Source organism: Mustela lutreola, chromosome 4, assembly GCF_030435805.1.
Source record: "Mustela lutreola isolate mMusLut2 chromosome 4, mMusLut2.pri, whole genome shotgun sequence".
Classification (NCBI taxonomy): Eukaryota; Metazoa; Chordata; class Mammalia; order Carnivora; family Mustelidae; genus Mustela; species Mustela lutreola.
In genome coordinates, this window is record NC_081293.1 from 65,997,990 (window position 1) to 66,021,919 (window position 23,930).

Below are 23,930 nucleotides of genomic sequence, written 5' to 3' on the forward strand. Positions count from 1 at the left end.
TTGCAGGTTTTATTCTCTCCCAACTTTGATTGATTTTTTGAGTGTTCTGATACTTTGGTAAGTATCTAGCTGTGTTTGAAGTACAAAACAAACTTAAGGTCCCCCTACTCCTCTGCTATTTTACTCCTCAGCCATATACTATAGGTTTTTAATTTGTGGTTACCATTGGGTTTTTATGCAACATCTTACATGTATAGCATATATCTTAATTTGATGGTTACAGAAGTTCACACACATTCTAATAGCACTAAATTTTTACTCTTCTCTTCACATTTTATGTATATGATATAGTATTTTACATATCTTTATTTTTTGTATGCCTGTACTACTTTTTGTAGATATTATTGTTTTATTGCTTTGGGTTTTAATCTCCATACTGGATTTGTAAGTGACTAATTTGCTACCATTAGTATATGCTTGCTTTACTTGTAAATTTTTTTCCTTTCATCCTATTTTCCTCTAGTGATGAACTTTTTCTTTCCGCTTAAAGAATTCCCTTTAACATTTCTTGTAAGGATGATTAAGTGGTAATACACTCCTTTGACTTTTGTTTATCTGGGAAACTCTTTATGTCTTATTGTGTTGGGAATGATAATCTTGCTAGGTAGAACATTCTTAGTTTTAGGTATTTTCCTTTCAGTACTTTGAATATATCATGCCACTTGCTTCTGGCTTGCGAAGTTTATTCTGAAAAATCAGCTGATAGGCTTATGGGGTTTTCCTTGGATGTAACTATTTCTGTTCTCTTGCTGCTTTTAAAATTCCCTATAATTACTTTTTTTGCCATTTTATTTATGTGTTGAGGTGGGACCTCTTTGGGTTCATTTTGTTACAGTCTCTCTGTACTTCTAGACTTGGATATCTGTTTCCCTTTCAGGTTGAGGAAATTTTTGTGTATTATTTCTTCAAATAAAATTTCTGTCTCCTTTTGTCTGCCCTTTTTTGGGGGGGGGGGATTCCTATAATGCAAATGTAATTATGCTCAATGATGTCACTGACTTCCTTAAACCTGTTTTCATTTATCTGTTTATTTATTTATTTATTTATTTATTTTCAGCTTGGTTGTTTTCCATTATCCTATATTCTAGATTACTTATTTGTTCTTCTGCATTCTCTAATTTGCTGTTGCTTCCCTCTGGCTTATATTTTATTTTAGTTATTGAATTCTCAGCTCTGACTAGTTCTTTTTTATATTTTCTCTCTCTTTGTGGAAGTTCATCTACTCTTTCTCATGTTTAGTGAGTATCTTTATGACCATTTCTTTGAATTACTTATCAGGCATGTTAATTATCCTTATTTCATTTAGCTCTTTTACTGTGATTTTTTCTTTTCCTTTAATTTAGGACATAGTCCTCTGCCTCTTCGTTTTGTCTAACTGTGTTTGTTTCTATGTATTGGGTCGGTTAGCTATGTCTCCCTTTCTTGAAAGTAGTGGCCTTATGTAGGAGAGGTCTTGTGCTCTGTAGTGTAATCCAGGCAGGCAGATTGTGTTAGGAGGGTCGTCAGGGAAATTCAGGGGCAGGGCATGCATTACTAGCAAGGTAGATGGAGGGAGTTGGAACTGGCTCCTGCAAGCATCTATGCTGGGGGAGTGTAAAAAAAATGGCACCTAGCAGTACTTATATTCCCAGAAAAATTTCCTGAAGTTCCTTGCCCCTCCATCTTATGTTCTAAGATTAGTCAATAAATCTTCATAAACTCCAGGTGATTTTGAAACTGGTACTTCTGTGCTGTGTCTTGGGCTCAAGTTATATATTATGCTGGCTTTTAAAGGGTGGGGACTCAATTTTTTTTTTTTTTAAACCACTCAATTTTCTACCATGCTCTGGCTTTCCCAGAGTGAAACCTGATGATTTTTAAAGCTACTAAAGTTAGGGCCCACTGGTTTTCAAAGTCAGATGTTATGGGGACTTGTCTTCCCAGTGTGGGTTCCCAGTACTAGACGTGCCTGGTTTGGGTCTGAAACTCTTACTTCTCCATGCTTGTGATGTCTCTCTTATTTGTGATTAGTTTCACTGTGGGGAAGGGGAAGTTGTTTTAAATTGTGTCTCTGCTCTCCTACCCCTTCAATGTGACATTCTCTCTGTGATTAACTGTGGAAGGTTTGTTCTGCCAGTCTTTGGGTCATTTTCAAAGTTAGTTTCACAGATTTAGCTTTTATCTCAATGAGTTTGTGGGATGAGGTGGACTCAGAATCTTCCTACTTTACCATCTTCCTTCCTCACTCCACCTCTTAATTTTATTAATCTTTTTTAACAAGTAATCTTATTAATAATCTTAATAAATACTCTAAATAATTAATAATCTTTATTAATTTTATTAATCTTTATTGATTTTTAATCTCTATTTTATTTATGATCTGACTTTTATTTTTCTTTCCTTCTACTAATTTAGGACTTTGTTCTTTTCTGGTGTTTAGATGTAAGTTTGGATTGTTTATTTGAGACTTTTTTGTTGTTGTTTCTTGGGGTGGGCCTGTATCACCATAAACTTCCCTCTTATAACTGCTTTTGATATGTCCCATATTCTGGAGCAATGTCCTTTCATTTCCATATGTCTCAAGATGTTTTTTTATTTCCTCTTTAATTTCTTCATTTACCCATTAGCTGTTTTCTGGTGTATTGTTTAGTCTTTACATGTTTGTCCTTTCTCCAGTTTTCTTCTTGTAGCTGATCTCTACTTTCACAGTGCTGTGGCCAAAAAAGATGCTTAATATTATTTCAACTTCTTAATTTATTGAATTTTGTTTTGGGACTAATGTGATCTATCCTGGAGGATGTTCTTTGTGTACCTGAGAAGAAAATGTATTCTCTTATTTTAGGAAGAATGCTATCTATATATTTGTTAAGTCCATCTTGTCTAATGTGTTGTTCGGTGTCCATGTTTCGTTGTTGATTTTCTGTCTGGATGATTTATCTGTTGATGTAAGTGGGGTGTTAAAATCCCCTACTATTATTGTATTACTGTCAATTTCTCCCATTGCAATTTTTAATATGTGTTTTTTTTTGGTTAGGTCCTCTTATGTTGGGTGCACAAATATGTACAATGTTTTATCCTATTTTTTGATTGATCTCTTTATCATTATATAATTTTCTTCTTTGTCTCTTGTTATAACTTTTGTTTTAAAGTATATTTTGTCTAGTATAAATATTGCTACTCCAGCTTTTTGTTTGTTTCCATTTGCATGGGATATATTTTTATCCCTTCATTTTCAGTCTGTATCTTAGATCTAAAGTGAGTAGCTCGCAGTCAGCATACAGATGGGTCTTTTTTTTTCTACCTTCCATTTGCCATTCAGCTACCCTATCTTCTGATTGGAATATTTAGTCCATTTATATGTAAACTAGTTATTATTAGGTATGTATTTATTTCCATTCTGTTAACTGTTTTCTGCTTGTTTTTGTAGTTCTTCTCTGTTCTTTTCTCTTTATTCACCTAGTGATTTGATGACTTTCTATAGTGTTATGTGTAGATTCCTTTCTGTTTATTTTTTATGTATCTATTATAGGTTTTTGGTTTATGCATACCATGAATTTAATATATAACCATTACATACATAGTAGTCTATTTCGGGTGGTGATTGTTTAAGTCCAAATGCATTCTGAAACTGCCACATTTTTACTCCTCCAACACATTTTATGTTTTTGCTGTCATATTTTACGTATTGGTATTTAATGAATCCCTTATATATAATTATTATAGATTTAGTTGATTTTACTTTTTTTTTTTACTACCCTCATACTTTTTTTTTTACTTTTTTAAAATTTACTACCCTCATACTAGGTTTATAAGTGTTTGATACATTACCTTTTCTCTATGCTTGCCTTTACCATTCAGATTTTTTCTTCCAAATATTTTCTTATTTCTAGTTATGACCTTTTCTTCCTTTCTTTTTCTTTTCCTTTTTTTTTCCTTTCTTTTCTTATCTGCTAGTTCACGGGTGAATTAACTCCTTTAGTCTTGCTTGCTTGCTTGGGAAACTCTTTATTTCCTCTTCTATTCTGAATGGTAAACTTGTAGAGAGTATCCTCAGTTATAAGGTTTTTGTTTTGTTTTGTTTTGTTTCAGTACTTTGAATATGCTGTGCCATTTTCTTCTGGCCTAAAGTTTCTGCTGAAAAATCAGCTGAAAACTTTATGGAGGAAGGGTTTATTTATATGCAATGGATTGCTTTTTTTTTTTTTTTTGCTGTTTTCAGATTCTCATATTTTTAATTTTTGAAATTTTAATTTTAATGTGTTTTGGTGTGGATTCTTTTTGGGTTCATCTTTTTTGGAACTCTCAGTGCTTCCTGTACCTAGATGTCTGTAACTTTCCCCAGGTTAGGGAAATTTTCAATTGTTATTTCTTTAAAGAATTTTTATTTTTCTGCCCCTTTCTCTCTCTTCTCATTCTGGGACTCCCATAATGAGGATGTTAGGATCCTTGATACTATTCCAGATGTCCCTTAAACCATCCTCATTTCTTGGGGCACCTGGGTGGCTCAGTGGGTTAAGCCGCTGCCTTCGCTCAGGTCATGATCTCAGGGTCCTGGGATCGAGTCCCGCATCGGGCTCTCTGCTCAGCAGGGAGCCTGCTTCCTCCTCTCTCTCTCTGGCTGCCTCTCTGTCTGCTTGTGATTTCTCTCTGTCAAATAAATAAATTTAAAAAAAATTATCAAAAACCATCCTCATTTCTTTACATTCTTTTCTCTCTGTGCTCTTCAGTTTGAATGATTGCCACTACCCTGTCAGGTTACTAATCAGTTCTTCTTTATCCTCTAATCTACTCTTTTTTCCCTCTAGTGTATTATTTTTTGTTACTGTTATGGTCTTCAGGTCTGTGACTTCTGTTTGGTACTTTCTTATCTTCTTTATTTATTTGTTGAAGTTCTTGCCAGGCTCATCCATTCTTCTCCCAAGTTTGGTGAGTATCTTTATGACCATTGCTTTGAATTTTTTATCAGGTAGATTACTTATCTCCATTCTATTAAGTTGTTTTTCCTGGGGTTTTGATTAGTTCTTTTATTTGGAACATGGTCCTCTGTTTTTCCATTTTGACTGACTCTCTGTGTTTTTTCCTTTGTATTAGGGTAAACACCTATCTCTCCCAGTCTTCAAGTAGGGCCTTGTGTAAGAGATGAAACTTATTTTTTAATTCTGCTCTAGTTATTTGTTGTCTCTAGAATCTTTGCATTTATCTAAACAGTCTCATTTATTCTTGGTAGGTCACCCTTGCTGAGGGTGTGCCAAGACTTGTCAATGTTCTAAAGAGCGAGCCCTCAGTCAGCACCTAGTTTCAGGTGATTAGAAGCCAGACTGTCAGGCAGCAACTTTTAAAGTTTATAAATATATATATTCCTATGAGGCTGCAGTTGTAAATCCTGTTGGCTTCCAGACAGGTCATCTGGTGTCTCCTGGGTGACAGGTGCAAAAATCAGAGCTTCAGATGAGTATATATGTTCCTTTCTGGGAGGGAATGGCATATGCTGCTTTGAGGCCAAAGGAGAGCACAAAGAAGGTGTCCCTGTTTAGGTTCCTTGAGAACACCCCCTAGCCTCTACATGTTTGGCAAACCTGAAGCCTTTCCCTCATGCTGAAGGTCTAAAACAAGTAAAGAAGCCTTTTTAACAGAAAGACTAGGAGTGTCTTTCAGTTTGCTGTTTATATTACCCTGGGGGTGATAGTAGTCTGCCAAGAACGGTCTCCAATTATTATAGTCCTATGGAATGCAGGAACATAATGTAATGATCTTATTGGCAAGAAGAGTAAGAGAGGTGATCAAGGAGTTAACCGGGAGCATGTGAACCGTGTGTCCCTGGCCTTTGTAAGGCAGTGGGAGAACACAAGACTGGAATGTGCCGGCAGGCCATAGCATGACAGTGGAAGACTGCAGGGCCAGGGTGTGCCTGTCAGCTATAGCAGGGCAGTGGGAGAGGGCAGGGCTGGGGCACACCTGCCTGCACTATGAAGTTAGAGAGAGAGTGCAGAAATGGCATGTGCTAGTGCTACTGTCCCCAGAGAGTTCTTATAGGTTCCAGCCCCTCCAGTAGATGGTTTAAGATTAGTAAATGAATCTTCTTCACATATAGTATAGGCATTTTCAAACTGCTGCTCTTTTTTGTTTGTTTGTTTGATTTTGAAGGTTTATTATTCATTTTAGAGAGAGAGATATGTACAAGCAGGGGGAGGGGCAGAGGGAGAGAATCTCCAGCAGACTTCCTACTGAGTGTGGAGCCCAATGCAGAGCCAAAACCTAGAATCATATGCTCAACCAACCGAGTCACCCAGGTGCCCCACAACCTGCTACTTTTTTGCTAGTCCCCAGGGTTACTCTGCATGTAAGCCAGTCATTTCTGCACAGTCCCTTGAGTTTCCTGGATGTGTTTTTCAAGGTCAGACATTTTGGGGGCTTGTATTTCTATTGTAGGTCCCAAGGGTTGGGGTACCTCACGTAGGGCTTGAAGCTTGCTCCTAAGGGAGAAGTTTTTATTTGTGGAATCCCTCCTGATTGTGGATCACCATGCTAGAGGTGGGGTTTTTGGCAAGATTGTATGTCTGCTTCTCCTGTCCTTCTCAATATAGTCCTTTTATCCATTAGTGTGAACTAGCCATTCAGCTAGTTTTCAGGGTGTTTTTTATTTGTTTGTTTGTTTGCTTGTTTTTCAGAGGGGATTGTTCTATATGTAACTGTAGATTTAGTGTGTCCATGGAAGTAGGTGAGTTCAGGATCTTCCTACATCTCCATCTTAGTCCACCCCATCTTACTGAATTTAGTTTTTAAGCAGAATATTTTTCAGAGCTTAAAGAAATTGAAACAGAAGTAGTTACTAAGAGTTAATGTATGGGTTACAACACAGAATAGATTTGTGGACTCTAGCCCTCAGGATATAATTGATGTTTTAGAAAATATGATTTATGGGAGCTAATTCTCTTTAAACTCTGTCCTTTTGGATAGTTTAAGTACTAATAGCTCCAATGAGAAACTATCGAAGTCCATTCCAAGAATTGAAAATGAGACACATTGTAGTTTTAGAAAATCAATATCAGAGTTCTGAATTAAAATATGAGTTTCATTATCAGTATTATTGTCTCCCAAACACCTCATTTTTATATTTATTTACCAAGGTGAACATAACAAGGACATCAAAATGAGATAAAACTAAGTACAATACTCTCCCTTCCTAGGTTGAAATCATCTGGCTAAACGGAAATTTGGTTTAGGTTATTGTGTGTTGTGGTGGCATTGTCCTTGTTTAAGAAGTCTTGATAATATCAGAATAGGATCTGGATCCTGTAGTCAACACAGGGTCCCTAGAAGTGAATAGGTTTTTCTCTTACATTGAATTTCTCCACTGGGTAGTGTGGGAGGTAATGGCTGATCCCCTGGAGCAGAGGAGGCTGAACTGAGGTGTGTAATCCCTCAGTTGGACTTGGCCGCAAAGCTTCCTGGACTATAAGCAATACAGGCCCCAAAGGAATTAGCTGAAAGTCCACTGTTTCTAGGGATGGGTCAATTTGGTATTTTCTATAGCCATCACTTTTGGAAGAAGTCCAGCTTCTTTCGGCAAGAACATTCAGAGATCAGTAACAGCCATTCAGAAGGCAACACTGCCTTGCTTCTGAGCACTTCATAATTTATGTGTCCTGGTGTGAGTGTGTATGTGTGGTGAGACAGAGGAGGAGCGGCCCTCAAGGTGTGTCCAGGGCAGGAGGCTAATGAGGGTGTCAGAGGGCGAGGAGTAAGGGAAAAGCTATTGTTCCTGGGATAGGTGGAGCTAAGCAGGCAAACAAGGCAGCTTTTAGAGTAGGTCAAGTCCCCTGGGAATAGGGCTCTGTCTCTCAAAGTATGGTCCTTGGACTTCCTGTATCTAAATGACCCCCCACCCCCCCCCCTGCCCCGGGCCACAGAATTTGAATCTTTTGGGTGATACCTATGTGATACACATCTTTAACTAATCCCTTAGTGATTTGTAATCATTTTAAAGTTTCTGGGCCACAGCAACAGGACAGCTTGGATCTGGATACTCAGAAGGGCCTAAAAAGAGTCTAGGAAATAAAAACTAATATGCAATGGCAGTCCTTTTATAGGTTGGCTCCTGTACTACTCACTGTGCTAGGTATGGCAGTGAACAATGGAGGCATGGTTCCAACCCTCTTGGAGCAAGAAGGAGCCAATAAACAAGGGGAAATGAATCAAATTACATATTATGGTGAGTGTTAGAAATATATAAAATGCGGGGCGCCTGGGTGGCTCAGTGGATTAAGCCGCTGCCTTCGGCTCAGGTCATGATCTCAGGATCCTGGGATCGAGTCCCGCATCGGGCTCTCTGCTCAGCAGGGAGCCTGCTTCCCTCTCTCTCTCTCTCTGGCTGCCTCTCTGTCTACTTGTGATTTCTCTCTGTCAAATAAATAAATCTTTAAAAAAAAAAAAAAGAAATATATAAAATGCTAACAGAGAAATTGGGGGTGCAGCTTAGCTAAGGTAATCAAACCTGGCTCAAGAATTTGATAGAAATTTGACTGTGAAATGACTATAGCTAAAGCAGGCCTGGAGAGGTGGGGTCAGGAAGCAGGTGGAAAGAAAGGGGAGTGTGTGTGAAGAGGGGTTGAGAGGTAGGTCATGGAGGGAAATATACATGGGAAACATTAAAATCAGGGAAGAAGAACGGTAATTAAAATGGGATATTCAGGGACCCAGTTGTATCCCCAACTTTGAGCAAATATCCAATTTGATCTTCATATCACCATAGAGAATTTATATACAGTTCTTAGATAAAAAAAAAAAAAGGATGTGAAAGGGCCACTGAACCTCTTCACAAAAATTAAAAGTAAGCTTTCCCTGTTCTGCAACTGGTGAAGTGCAGGCAAAGGTACCTTAAAATAGCATTTAACCATCCAGCCTGTGTGGGTGTTCTCCATTCCAACCCAACTAAAGAGGGACCCAGTAATTGCATAGCAGAGAAAAGTGAGTAGAGTATTTTCTAAAACAAGTAGTATATTTTCCATTATGTAAAAGAGAAAAAAAAATAGCTTTTAGAAAGCCACACCTAGATTTTGTGGACTTCTCTTTGGTTTCACACATATCCAGATGGAAGAAGGGAAGGAGAGGTAGTCATTGTTCTTTAGGGCATCCATCAGCCTTTGTTTATTTTTCCTGTAGATCCTAAAGATCCATTATGGAGACCTGGGATTGTAAATCTGCATTAGTGCTAGCAGGCTGGCTCTGAGGAGTGGGCTGGGGCAGCCTCATAGGGAATGCTGGTCCTAGTGAGAGAATGGTTGCATTGAGGTAGCACCAGGACACCAGGGATTTACAGCTCTTAGTTTTCTGTAGGAGAAAAACATGTTCCTGCATTTAAGGTCACTGCGTCAGGCATGATCAGAGTTAAACGATTGCTTACTCTCTCCTCAGGCTTGTGGTTTCTTTTTCCATCACCATATGATAGTAGAAACTTCACTATTATTTGATTTGCTTGCTTTCTGGCTATCTCCCCACTACACTGGAAGCCCCGCAAGAAAGGGGTAAAACCAGTCTCACCAGAGCCTAGTGCAGCTCTGTGTGCATTAAAAGTGGGCAGAGCTAGTAGCTGTATGTGTGGTGTTACATCTGTGTAAGGGCACAATGTGCAGTGTGACTTGTCCATGGGCCTTCTCAAGGGTTTATCTATGGGGCTCAGCCCTGATGCGACAGGCTGAATGTCTTCTGTTGCTTACTGGAAGGACATATGACGGTGGCATAGATTGCTTACAGGTAAGGCCCCTACCCCCACCCTTGTCCTGGGTTTCCTGGTCAGCAGGAGAGGTATCCCTTTATAATGGGTCTATAGACCCATCTTACACAGCATGTCCAAATCCCCACTCTCCATTCCTATGTTGAGAAACATCTGGTCGTCTTCAGGTAATGGGTCAGTTTGGAGTGAGGAAGGTATATAGTTGATGACAACTGGTCATAAGAATGACCACCAAAAGGAAGACACTTCCATTCTGCTTTCTTGTCTTCAGTTATAGCAGCTTATTTTTTCCCCTCTGCTTGGAGATGGTCTTACACCTTGAGACCTTCATTTTCTCTCTCTTGTTTCATTTGCCACTTGCTTTCTTCCCCGCTCCTTTAGCCTTACTCTTATCTCTTATCTCAGAGAGGAATAAACCAGCCATGCAGATGGATGGTCTTTGACAAACCTCCTGTCTTGTTTTTGCTTCGGTCTGAGTACAAGGGAGGGACAGGTGGGAGAGTAAGATGGACAACAACCCAATTACTACTTCTACCCGTAACTGGGTCTCAGCGTTATCCCTCACTCCCTGTGGGAGTTCAGAAGCCTCTGAATGTGAGCTGACATACTCCTATGCATTGAAATTATTTGCTCTTTGTGTTACATGTACACTTGGTTCAGATCCAGAAACACTAAGCATCCACATTGTGCCATACTCTGTGCACCATCCTCAGTGTAGGTGCATGTTTGTTTTCCATTCCCTTACAGTTGGAAAGGGATTTAGAAGTCATCTAGGCCCAGACCCTTTATAGGCAGATGCAGAGAGTGGGGCCCTGGAAGATAAAGTGATGAGTCAAGGCCCCAGGGTTGGTATAGCATTTGGCCTCACACATGACCAGAGCTCTGCCCAGTGGCCTCTGGGGTGTGGAGATCATTTGTAATAAACCCAGTGTTCCAGTGCTAAAATAAAATAAACCCAGTGTTCAGTCCTAAAATAAGAGCATATATATATGTATATATATACAAATATATATGCTTTTATATATTTTTATTTATATACATATATTCATATATTTATTATTTTATACATGTATTATACATGCTTGTATATATACATGGAAAAACTAAGGTTTAGAGTAGCAAAAATGCTTGCCCAAAGTCAGATGCATAGAAGGTAGCAGAGCTGACATGTCCTCTTCTGCTTTGTAGGATATATAAAAACACATGGAGTCTACAAGAAGCAGCAGGTTCCACACCCTTCCTCTAAATGTAGGGAGGGACTTCCTTCCTTCCTTCCTTCCATCCGTCTGTCCTCCTTCTTCCTTGTATTAATCTGCTAATACACTGTTAGAGCTGCCATTTAAAAAAAAAATACTACAGACTGGGTGGCTGAAACAACATACATTTATTTCCTTAGTTCTGGAGGCTGAAAGCTCAAGATCAAGGTGGTGGTAGAGTCGGTTTCTCTTGAAGCCTTTCTCCTGGCTGGAAAACAGCTACTTTTTCACATGGCTTTTCCTCTGTGTATGCATCCCCAGTGTCTCTCTCTGTGTATATGAGCCCAATCATATTGAATCAGGACCCCACCCTTAGACCTCATTTTCCCTTTAAAAGCCCCATCTCCAAATACAGTTGCTTTGGGGGTTAGGTCTTCAACGTATGAATTTGAGGAAGACACAATTCAGTCCATATGTAACTCTTGGGTATTGTAAATAATATTGCTATGAATAAGGGTGCACAAATATCTGTTTGAGTCCCTGCTCTCAATTCTTTCAGGGTATATATGCAGTAGCAGAATTATTGGATCATATGCTTGTTCTATTTTTAATTTTTTTTTGAGGAAATGCCATACAGTTTTCTATAGCACCTGTACCATTTTACATTCTCATGTCGTCATTTCTTAATTTTCAAAATAGTTTTGCTCTTTTTTGAAAGGTCACTCTCCAAGGTCTGCCAGTAGGAAGTTTGTCTGGAATTTTGTTTGTTTGTTTGTTTGTCTCCCAGATGCCTGGAACTCTTTTCAGAGACTTGGTACCCTTGCTTCTGGATAGCTCCTGTCAGTAACCTCAGGTTTTTACTTTCACACTCAAATGCTGGGAGAACATCCCAGAAAGGAGGAGGGAGCAATAAAAAGGTGACCCGATCTTAGGCAGATGCCTAATCTGAACTGTGGGCCCTTAGTCAGCAGCCCCTGAGCACAGAGGAGGTTTGTGCCTTCATTTCTGAGCACGGCAGAGGAGGTATCTGGAGCTCATTTAGTAGGGAACAACTTTGAAAACACTGCTGTGGGCTTGTATTTGTTTACATCAACAGCATGGAAGAGGGTATGTATGTAGGAATAGGTATTGTTGGGGGGGAAGGGGCCCAGTGTGAAGAGATGCCAGAGGTAGGCACTTAGGTGAGGTAAGGCGTGAGCCTATCTATGTGGGTAAGGGTGTGTGTGTACCGAATAGATGTGAGAGCGGGAGCTGAGTATGAGGGCGTATATATGGTGTGTGTATGGTGGGGTGTCTCTGTGTGTATGTGTGTAGTAGGGGATAAAAAAAGGTGAGTGTGAAGAGTAGGAATGAGAGTGTATATGGGGTTATTTGGAGGTTAAGTGTATGTGCAAGTAGTGTGAAGGTATGGGGTTGGCATGAGGGTGTGGAGAACAGGGGGTGAAGGTAGGGTAGGTATAAGGGTATGCCAGGGATAGGGATGGGGGTGAGTGTATGAAGATGTGTGGGGAATAGGGGATGTGGAGGGTAGGGTGTGAGCGAGTATGTCTGTACTGGAGGGTCATAATAGGCACAGGATCAAGTCTCCACTCCAGGCGGCCACCCCTGCCAGCAGCTCTGTGGGTGGAGGAGCTGCTGAGGCCTGCAGAGCTTTCCTGTTGCAGGGGAGTGGCACCCCGCCAAGGCCTCAGGCGTGACTCACTTTCACCTGGTCAGGGGAATTAATTTGCTGGGCATCTGCATCATGGCAGGATACGTGCGTCAGTCTGCATGACTCTGTTCTTATTAAGAACCTTGGGAGAAATTTAAACTGAGAAATGAAGGGGGTGGGGAGAGGGTTGTTCTGGGAGTTAAGAAATTGCTTCTCGCTCAGTGATCAAGGCCCTCTCCCCTGCTTCCTCCACCCTGCTTTCGATATAGGCCTCTATAGCCATCCCATGTGAGGGAAGCAACTTCAGAAGACACACATGAGTGCATGCATATACCCTCCCAGACACAGATGTAGATCAGGGAGCCCAGAAGCACCTCCCAGATGCCAGGCGGCCTCTGCAGCAGTAACTCTTTATGCACTGCGGTCTGCTGCAGTCTTCGTAGTTAAGGGATGCTGGCTTTTATGAATGGTAGCCTGGGAGGGGCCTAATGTCACTTGCTCCTGATGTCAGCACAATGAATGAAACACTTGCAGAGCGTAAAGCCCCAAGCACTCGGGGAAGCAGATAGCATCTCAGATTGGCTCCTTCTGGTGCAGCGTCTCCTGCTGACGAAATCACCAGTCCCGTGTGTGACACATAAAGCCATATACGTTAGGACTGAAATGAGGCAGAAACTGAGGCTGCATGTGAAATAAGTTGTATCTGATTCTGGCACAATCAGCTCTACCTGAAGCAGCTGGAGCTGAGATCTTCCCCCTGCCAGGCGCTGGAGGAAGGTGCTCTGCGGAGCTACGGACTCACTGTTGTGTATTAGGCAGTTACTTAGCTAGCCCAATGTTCTGCTTTTGCTGGCAGAATTCCTTGCTGAAGCTCCAAGCCCTGGAAACTGATCTGTGCTCTGCATTTTTGGCAAACCAGGAAGAAGCTGCTCAGGTGCATGGACTCAAGGACCCAACCCCAGTGTCGACCCAGAGTGTGCCTGCGGAAGGCGCAGATGCTGCAGGTAAGAGGCTGGGCTGGGGACAGGTCTTCACGTGTACTGTCAGGATAGTTCAGCTTCTTGCTGCTTTGCTAAACCTGGCCTCCTATGGGGAAACCATGTCTGGTGCAACGGAAAAGCTGAAGAGGTGCTTGAGTTGTAGTGGGGGAGCTGAGAGGGAGCAGGAGGCATTATGGTGTGTGCTGGTATAGAGTATGCTCTCCAGCTGGGGGCCAAGCATCAAACTTAAGCGTAAATAGGTGTCAGGTGAAAAACACTCACCACAACTCCTGGTCCTAATGAATTCCTACTTGGTTTTCTGTGACAAACAAGTGGTGTACTTATTTTCTATCCCTGGATGTAGATAATCTGTACTGTCTTGATACTGATAGTATTTTTGAGGTATTCGGTGATAGGAGAGTTTTAACATGACTACTTGCTTTCTTCTATTACCTGCTTGTAAGATGATTCAATATAGGCAAAGAGGAGGTGAGTGGTGTAACTCTTTCTGATCCTATGTTGTCTTTTTCTGTCTCAATTTTTTTTCTGCATTAACTTCTATGTTGAAAAGTCTCAGAATTGATTTCCATTTGTCTGAGAGTATCTCTGGTTTTAACCCCAGAGATGGCAGATTGACTAGTGAGCAGTAAGGCAAATTAATGCCTCCAGAAAGACAGTTAGGAAAGAAACACTAATTTATATAAGTAGAAATGAGAGCACAGCTTATCTTTTATAACCCAGATGGGTAAGAGATTTATAGACTGGTTTCTGGATGGCTGATAAAAATAGGATTAGGTGAACTTGCTTCATGAGATGTCCTTTATCTCCAGGAACTGAAAGAAGAGATTTAAAAAGGTAATGTATTTCAGTGTCATTATTAATAGCTCATTGAAGACATTCCTGGTTAAAACAGATCCATATGGTCTAAGGAGGTAAAAACATCATCCCAGTGTTTATTAAGTATGTTAATTAATAATTAAGTGTATTAATAATAGTGGCTAATAGTAGCTACTCTTAGTAGCTTTATTACTACTGAAGATTTTTGTGCTCCAGGCACTAAGTCCTTTATATATTTTATATTAAATCCTTAAACTAATCTGTGAAATAATATGCTTCACGAGGAGGACACTGAGGCCTAGTGTAACTCTGCTGGTAAGTGGTAAATTATTTCCCCATGGATGCGGGTGGCTAGTTGGCTGTCCTTATTTTCTGATGAGCTCCCCTTGCTCTGCTAGCCATCCATTGTGTTTTGATGAAAGGCAATAAAAGGGGGCAGGACCCAATGTCAATCCAATATCCCCAGGCATGGGGATATTTGGCAATATCGGGAGGGACATTTTTGGTATCACAGCTGGAAGATAAGTGCTACATCTAATGAGATAGAGACCACGGTTGCTGCTGAACATCCTACAGTGAACAGGAACCCTCTGTGCCCACCCCTACTTCCCCAAAAAGAATGATCTGGTCCAAGATTTCAACAGGGCCAAGGTTTTAGAAACCTTCCTTTAAAAGATTTTACATGCATAATTTCATCATTAGCTAATAATGACATTTTCATTTGTGTCAGACATTGTTAGCTGCATCTTCCTCTTTTATCTTCACAACCTTATGAGATAGGTGCCATTATTATGGCCAGATGAAAGATGAAGAAATAAGCGTGGAGATTTAGTATAACTTGCTGAAGGTCCCACGGCTACTGAATGGTAGATGTTGGTAAGAAACAGGAGGAGAGGAAGGGTTTCCCCAGTCAGACTCCAAACTTTAGTCCTTCACACTATGCTATTTTCTATCCAGTCTAAATATTAAGTCCCATAGTTCTGATATTCTAGAATTTGAAATTAAGCCCCTACTCTATGTATATACTCTCTGCTAATGTGTGTTTTTTTTTTTTTTTAAGATTTTATTTATTTATTTGAGAGAGAGAGAGTGTGTGTGAGAGGAGAAGTCAAAGGGAAAAGCAGACTCCCTGCTGAGCAGGGAGCCCGATGAGGGACTTCAGGATCATGATCTGAGCTGAAGGCAGTTGCTTAACCAACTGAGCCACCCAGGCACCCCTCTGCTAATGTGTTTTGAAAGTAATGTTTTGTCACCCTGAAGTGACCTAGATTTGTAGTTGATTAACCCATTACAACCCCTCCTTTCATAATCATTTCAGCTCCTGTGATCTAAACCATCTCTAGAACCTTGTGTGTTTCTTGATATGCATTTACCTGACCTTCATAGCAGATTCCAGATGGAGTCAAATGGAATTTTATCTATAAATATAATACCACTAGGAGAAACTGGCAAAGTGCCCAAGGGATCCCTCTATTATTTCTTATGTATGAAACTATGATGATCTCAATAAAAAAAATGAATACCTAAAAATATAAAAATCATGGGCATGAGGGTGTTTTATTAATTACAAAATATTATGCATGTCGGATTGTTTTCTGAACTCTTCCTAGAGATCCCTACTCTGTTCTTGGCTTTTATATCATAGCACTATTCCATTAGAGCTGCAAAATTCCCATTCCATACTAAACTGATAGGTTAGTGCTTATTAAGAGAACACGGATCGTTTTCTCCAGCTGCATTTCCTCCTGTCCACATTGAAGGTCATCTGTTGCTATTGAGCCTCCTCATGACTTGTGAGTTGCTTCTGCGGTTGCTTAACGTTTTATTCTTTGGAAAACAGGAATATCATCTGCAAACTCAGACTCAAGACTCTATTTCCTCCTCCATGTCATTTTTGAAATGTAAAATAAGATTAATCCAGGATCCATTTGCAAGGATTAGTACTGGCATGTCCATCATGAAGATACTAATTCAACTCTGTTCTTTGCTGCATGTTGTTAAGTGGGTTTTGTAATCCACTGCAAAACATTTAGCCCAGTCATCATTTGGTTTTGTTTTTAAATAACTTCTAATATAAGAACCATGCCATGAACTTCTTGAAAGCCCAAATAAATCACATCCATTGTTCAGAAACAGTTCTTTGCAGAACTTGATGTGCAGGTTAAGTGATCTTGGACAGATGATTTGATCTGTACATCAGTTTCTTTTTCTTTAAAATGGGAAAAAAGAATAGTTTCTACTTAGGATTATTTTGAGAATAATGTAGCATAATGCGTATGAGGAACTTAGCACACCCCTCTTAATAAATGCTCAATAAATGTCAGCTATTATTTTTTAAAAAGCTGGGTATTCTTGCCATAGTCAGAGCTTATGTGGCTTTTCTTCCAGTTGATAATGCTTAACATTTGTCTTTATCTACTGTCATAAGTATAACTACTTTCAAGGTGTGAAATGCCATTAGTACTGTTCATTCTCTAGGTCCCCTCTGGAGTCTTGCATATGATTGACATTACACTAATTCCCTTCAGCCAAAGATATTTATAACAGCAATAATCTATAGAGCTGATGGTTGAAAAATTACCTTCTATTAAAGTTGAAACTACATTTGTTACCATAAAATCTAACCTGTGCTAAACCTATGACAACTTGCCTGGCAATGATCTTTACTGTTAATAATTTTTCTCTGATGCTCTTATAACCATCTTCATAGTATCTGAAAGAGGGAACTTCACACTAATTCCTTGTTTTCTAAGGAAAATACTTTGTTAATTATTTCAAAATTTATAGATGACAGTATATTCTCTGAGGTTGTTTCTATAACTATAGGGAAAGGAAAAAAGTCCTATAGCCTAAAAAGCCAGGTAATTATTATTTATTTTATTTTATTTTTAATTTATTTTTATTTTTAAATTTTTTAAATTAAAAAAATTTTTTTTTTACCAGGTAACTATTTTTAAAAAGATTTTTAAATTCAGTTTCTAAGGCAGGACTGTGGTAACGAGTTATCCCATTTGTCCTTGCTACAACACTTTACAAAAGAAGATTCTGTGGTAGAAGAGGCTTGCTTGGCCAAGGACATAACAATTGTGAACAAGTGTGATCTCAGACTAAGTTTGGGGCTCTAAATCAAGAGTCTAGGTTTTTAACTACTAGGTTGATAGTCATTTTTTTAAATTTAGTTGATTTTATTTTTAAGAAGTTTTAGGTTTATTGAAAATTGAGCAAGTGGTACAGAGAGTTTTCATATATCTTTTTTTCCTTTTCACACAGTTTCCCATATATTAGGGTCATTTTAAACCTTTCTGGTTATTCCTTCGTCCATGCTTATGACACAAGTACAGTCTGGAAATGACCAATGGCATGCCCAGACACTTGGTGTCTGAAATTGTTCTGGGAACCCACACCCTACCACCCCTAAGCCCAGAATGAAGAACCTACACCGTCTCTTCTAGTTCCCTGAGGATCTTAATTTTCTGTGGCTCTGTCTTTGTGGAGCTCTGGGACTAACTTCTTAGACTAATTTTTCCTAACTGACACTGGATAAGCCTAGTAAAGAACAGCCCCCCTCCCCCGAAGATTAGAATTTCCTTCTTTCTGTCTTCCCATTTGTTTTGTATATTCAATTTTCCTTCTGCTTTGCAAAGTACATCTGCTTTTAAATGAAAATGCTTTCAAAAATAGCTTGGTATCTTAAGAGCAGATTTTTATCAGCTGTACCACTGAGGTGTTCAGTTGTGCAGGAATTAACTAGAAGACCTGGAGAGCTGTTTAGGCTGAACAATAATCAGAGCACAGCATCTAGCTTTCTCTGTATATCAAGAAAGTACTTTTAAATTTTGGACACTGTTATGGACGACAGTGGCTCTTTCCCTGGTCCCACAGCTCAAGCAGAGCTCTGTAACCTGAGCATTTGATTCCACTTTTGTGACACAGGGAGGGGGGAAAATTGTTCATTGGCCTTGCTATTTCCCTTGGTTATTTTCTCAACTGTTCTTTGGTAGTATGCATATAGGCAAAAGGATGAATAATGTGCAAAGGTTCACTTAATCACTGGTAGATCTGTCTAGAAGATTGTTTCTTCTTTCCTCCCTGGACTGAACGTTTGGTTTGGTAGTGTATAGAAACTGCCTCCAATAATATGAATTACTCTTACTTCAGATGTCCTATTCCAAAACAAAGAAAGCATGGATTTCTTCCCTTTCTCATTATGACAGGATCTGGAGGTCTTGCATCTGTCTTTGGTGTAAGTCATGTTACCGCAGCCTTCAGACACTACAGTTCTGATTGAGGCGAGAAGTCACTAATGTCCGAACATGTCAGTCTTTTTTTTTTTTTTTTTTTTTTTTTTTTTTAAATTTTATTTATTTATCAGAGAGAGAGAGGGGGAGAGAGCGAGCACAGGCAGACAGAATGGCAGGCAGAGGCAGAGGGAGAAGCAGGCTCCCCGCTGAGCAAGGAGCCCCATGTGGGACTCGATCCCAGGACGCTGGGATCATGACCTGAGCCGAAGGCAGCTGCTTAACCAACTGAGCCACCCAGGCGTCCCTAAACATGTCAGTCTTTAATGGGCTAGAAGTTGATGTTCACTCCCTGTTTCCTCTGTGCAAACTCAGTCTTTGTCATCTGCCTCTCCTTCCTTCTCACCCATCCCTACCATCTCAGTGTCTCTTTGTTTTTATACTTCTTCTTCCCCCACAGCTTTCTGGCTGCTTCTCTTCCTCACCCACTATCTTGCCACTTTGTGTTCCTTTGTCTCTATTCATTCTAGTTGTCTTTACTGCCTCTTTTCTTTGACCTTGGGACGTTACTTTGCTAAGCTAGTTGTGGTATGAAAATAAAATGTATTTAAGACATTTAATTTCATCTAGGCACTTAAATTTATTGAATACTATTTTTATACGGAAAATTTGTGAGCTCAAACTCTTTGCTCTTCCCAAAATGCCAGCATGTTAGTATAATAGTGCAGGGTATAAACAACATGTTAGCCAAGTGACAATGTGATTTTCCTTTGGTTAGGCCTTTGTTCATACAACTTTTTTTTTTTTAAACTAGTGGTTATTTGTTCCTTCTTGCCATTAAGTCTATAAAAGTACTAAAAAAAAATCTTAAAGAGTTTTTTATGAAACTGTTTATAAGTCATGATTGGACTCAAAAGATAATCAGTGACAATATACCATGAAGATTATGTATTTAGGCATTTCTATGACTTGAATGTTATGTTTATTTGGTAAAAGTGTTGTGTATATTAGGTATAATTGTGATAACTCAAGAAAACAATATTCTGAAATTGTCCTCTTATAATTTTCTAGGCAACAAGAGGGATGAGATTAAATTGGAAGTCCTTACAGGGGTGCCTGGCTGGCTCAGTCAGTACAGTGCGTGATTCTTGATCTTGGAGTTGTGAGTTCAAGCCCCACGTTGGGTGTAGAGCTTACTTTAAAAAAAATGTACTTGATTATTCTTATAGTAATCATGCAGTGAATAAAAATTCACACCTACACACACAAAAGAACTACTCACAAACCTAAAACCTAGATCTGCATTTACTGATGGCAATTTAATTAGAAGTAATAAAAAAAATACAGAGGCAAGGAATAAGTTTAGATTTGAGTTGAGTGAAGGTGTTTGATCCCTGTTGTTTTCTGGGTTTTAGGGAGAATTTTGGGATTTTTTATTGCTTAGCTAACACAGTGCCCTAATCTATTAGCCTTTCATTTTAATTGAAATCAATACATTGACTCCTTCAAAATGAAAATGAGGCTCACAGCTCTGCCTCCCGCTATGGAAGGCTGATTTGGGGGGAGGTGCATGGTGAGATCAAACTCACCTGGACTCTGACTTCTGAGCTCCATACTTGCATATAATTAGGGCCTACTGGGCACCTCCAGAGGATGATGACCAAAGTGCCTCTTCATGTGTCCAGAACAGCCAGCTCCTCTCCTAAGTTCCCTAACTAGGTAAAAGGTAATACTCTAAATAAAAAACAACAACAACTAACAGCGCACCCCCAGGCGCTGTTCTAAGCTCTTGAGATTCCTTGAGTTCTTTTAATCCCCCAAACAATTTATGAGATAGATACAGTTGTCATACTATCCTAAAACAAGGCTTTGGCATGCAGAAGATGGTTAATAAACATTTGTTGAATGAATGAATTCCCATTTTGTAGATGGGAAAGCTGAGAATGTAATAGATTGAACAATCTATTGGTCACACATATGAGAAAACTGGGACTTGAATGTTCCTGAGCCTATATCTTGTGCTTTTCTTTTTTAAAAAGATTTATTTATTTATTTGTTTGTTTATTTGAGAGAGAGAGAGAGAGAGAAAGCAAGGGGAGGGGCAAAGGGAGAGGGAGAGAGAATTTCAAGCAGACTTCCCACTGAGTGCACAGTTCCACATGGGGCTCGATCTCATGACCCTGAGATCATGACCTGAGCCGAAACCAAAAGTTGGATGCTTAACTGAGTCACCCAGGTGCTCCTATATCCTGTGCTTTTATCCATGATGGCAAGGTGGCTCTTGGACCTGCACAGAGTGCCTACCATAAAACCTAGTCCTGTTTTCACAAATTTCCCTTGCTTCTAGATCCCACATGTTTCTGGTAGCTGTCCACAGAATTTGGCACCGACTGGAGTGCCAACTACATCCCCCTCAGTATCTTGGCCAGTTATATTAACCCAGAATCCCTCCTCATCTGTCCTCATTCCTACCCCACCCTTTCTAATCTTGGAGGTACCGTTTGTCCCCTCTTGGTAGTCTCCAAGAAACCAAGCTCACCAGTCTCCCCAAATTTAAATACTGAAATGACTTCAAGCCTAGCCATGTCCTCTCTTTTGTGACTCCATAGTTAACCCTTTTGTACCTTCAGGTGCTCAAATTCAACATACCTATAACTGAACCCATTGTGTATCCATCAGATGTTTTTGGGTTGTTTCTAGTTTTTGTTTTGCTGGCCTTCTTTGGGTGAGGCTGGGTGAAAATTCAGATGCTTGTACCTTGTTAGAGTGTTGGGCATACGTCTGGCTCATCTAGCTTTTAAAATCAACAAAGGCTGACATTTGGTATTTGGAATGTACCTGAATGCTACCTATAAAAGACCACCATGAAGGGCATACCCAAGAATGCAAATCTACAAATCCATAGGACTATGGCTATTTCATTACTCAATTAGGTTTCAGCAATGTGTCTCAAGTGGTTGCAGTAGAGATTTATTTGAATTTTGAATCACTTTAAAAATTCACATTAGATATATTTTTAAAACTGACTTATTCAACAGATTAATACAGCATCTTTTGCTACTTGGGGTTGCATTGCAGCAAGATCAGAAGTTGCTCTTGGCCTTCACACACTGATGATAATGATTTCTGTGTTCCCTACTGCTCAGTGAGTGGGCTGCCAGAAACACTCTTTGGCTCCCATAGTCAGAGATATGGAGTCTTCTATCATGAACACTGGTCGGACCTTCCCTGGTGCTAACAGTTTATATCTCCTTCCACACTGAATTTAAAATGGAGATCTTATTACTATCAGCCTCATGTGGTTGTTATGAAGATTAAATACATGCAAAAACTCTTACAAGTTGAGGACATAGTGAATCACTCCAGAAAGATTACATATGATTATTCTTATTTACAAATAACTGGGAGGAGGGACAATATGTTGAGGGATATATCAGTTCTCATTCCCATATTAACCCCATAGCAACTCCGCATGTATAGCTGGTGTTCACTAGGAGAGCATAATATTTAATTCCTTATTCTGATGATAATAATTATTAAAATGATGATCCTCATGGTTACTGTGTTTAGCAGCATCTATGCCTTATCTCAGTGTTTCACCAATATGGTGCATAGGCAAACATTGTTAGTTTTAATAGGAATTTATTTTAGTGTGTATCACTAAAACACACACACACACACACACACACACACACACATCAAATTCATTATTTATTGGCCATAATACCTAAGGAGAAACTGAAATTTAAAACAAAACAAAACAAAATGAAAAACTATGGGTTGAAATTTATCTATCTAAAATACATAGTAAATATATTAATTTATATAAAATAGGTACTTTTCTGCTCTATCTATATACAGATGTAGATCTTTCTTGACTTAAAAATGGGGTTACATCCAGATAACCTACTGTAAGTTGAAAATATTGAAATCCAAATTGCTTTAAATCTACCTAGCCTACTAATCATCCTAGCTTAGCCTAGCCTGCCTCAAAGTGCTCAGAGCACTTATATGAGCCTACAGTTGGGCAAAATTATTTAACACAAAGCCAAATTTATGATGAAATATTGAATATCTCACTTAACTTATTGAATACTGTACTGAAAGTAGGAAACAGAATGGCTGTACGGAGAATGGTTTTAAGTGTATTGGTCGCTTACCCTTGTGATTGCTTGGCTGCCTGGGAGCTGTGGCTTGCTGCCAATGCCTAGCATCACAAGAGAATGTTGTACCCTATGGACCCTCTTCCAACCTCCACTTCAGTCAGGTAGCTAAGGGCCCAAGTACCTCCACTTTGGCTTTATAGAATAGCCCCAAGAGACTCGTGGTAGTTTTGATCTTAGGGCCACAGCTGAGCTAAAGGGCTGAAGGCCTCAGACCTTTCCCATTTCAACAAAACACAGTGTTCCCAGGCACATGCTAAAGATTCTTTTCTTCCCCATTGTTATTACCAAAAGATTCTGCTCAGAAATAAGTAATATGCGTAAAATGAATTTCTTCTTGGGGCCTAGCGGCTTAAGAAAAAGATTTGGTAAGGAACCTGTATATCTCCTGGTGGGTTTTGAAAGGGATTGTTAGCATATGTTGTGTTTTATTGATTAGCAACTCTTACTCCTGCTGTTATTCCTTTGGGTTCCTGCCTAACCGTGTTTTCTGGGTAAATTATTCTTAGCGAGGGTATTGCCTGGGGTGAGTTGTCAGACACCTGAGCGGAGCGCTCCTTGCTTTCAGGCCTGGCCCCACCTCTTCCCCAGTCCACATCTCATGCGTTTCTGAGGAGCCTCAGCCACTGATAGACTGCTGTTCCTGAGCTTCAGAGGCACAATAGGAGGCATTATCTTGGCTCCCAGTCTGTGACTCAACAGAGAAGAAGAAGCCATTTGAAAACACACGAGGGATTAGACCTTTGATGTTACACAAAGAAAATTGCATTTCAAGCTCTGGAGAACATGAGCCATTCTAAACCTGATTAAGAATCATCCAGCACCAAATTTTGATAAATGTTTATTTTGGAAAAGTGGATTGCAGGGTTTTCAGATTCTGCTTATTCACCCAGAAAACATTTGTTTTCTTCTTTATTTGGGGTAGGAATAAGAGAAAGCTTTGAGTTGTCCTGAGTGTTTACTGTGCAAAATTGAGGAGTTTCTTTTGGCTGCTGCTTTGAATAACTGTCTAGAGCTCCATAATGTAGAAATTCTCATCCTGGCCACTCTGAGCTCATTTACAGGGGGCATGATCATAGAATTCAGGCACAGACCTAGCATCCTCCCTGTTGAGAGGGTTTGGAGCACATGTTGTTCTTGTTTTTTATTTTTG

At 39.6% G+C, this 23,930-nt stretch overlaps 1 protein-coding gene across 6 annotated transcripts in view; it reads left to right on the top strand.

Moving 5' to 3' along the window:
- Nucleotides 1-23,930, top strand: part of FAM13C (family with sequence similarity 13 member C) — a 154,852-nt gene that overhangs the window by 105,874 nt on the left and 25,048 nt on the right. For all 6 annotated transcript variants that reach the window (XM_059170211.1, XM_059170207.1, XM_059170205.1 and 3 more), the window contains one exon: nucleotides 13,479-13,563. In XM_059170211.1, the coding sequence (XP_059026194.1) occupies nucleotides 13,479-13,563 (85 nt within the window). The remainder of the gene's footprint in view (nucleotides 1-13,478; nucleotides 13,564-23,930) is intronic.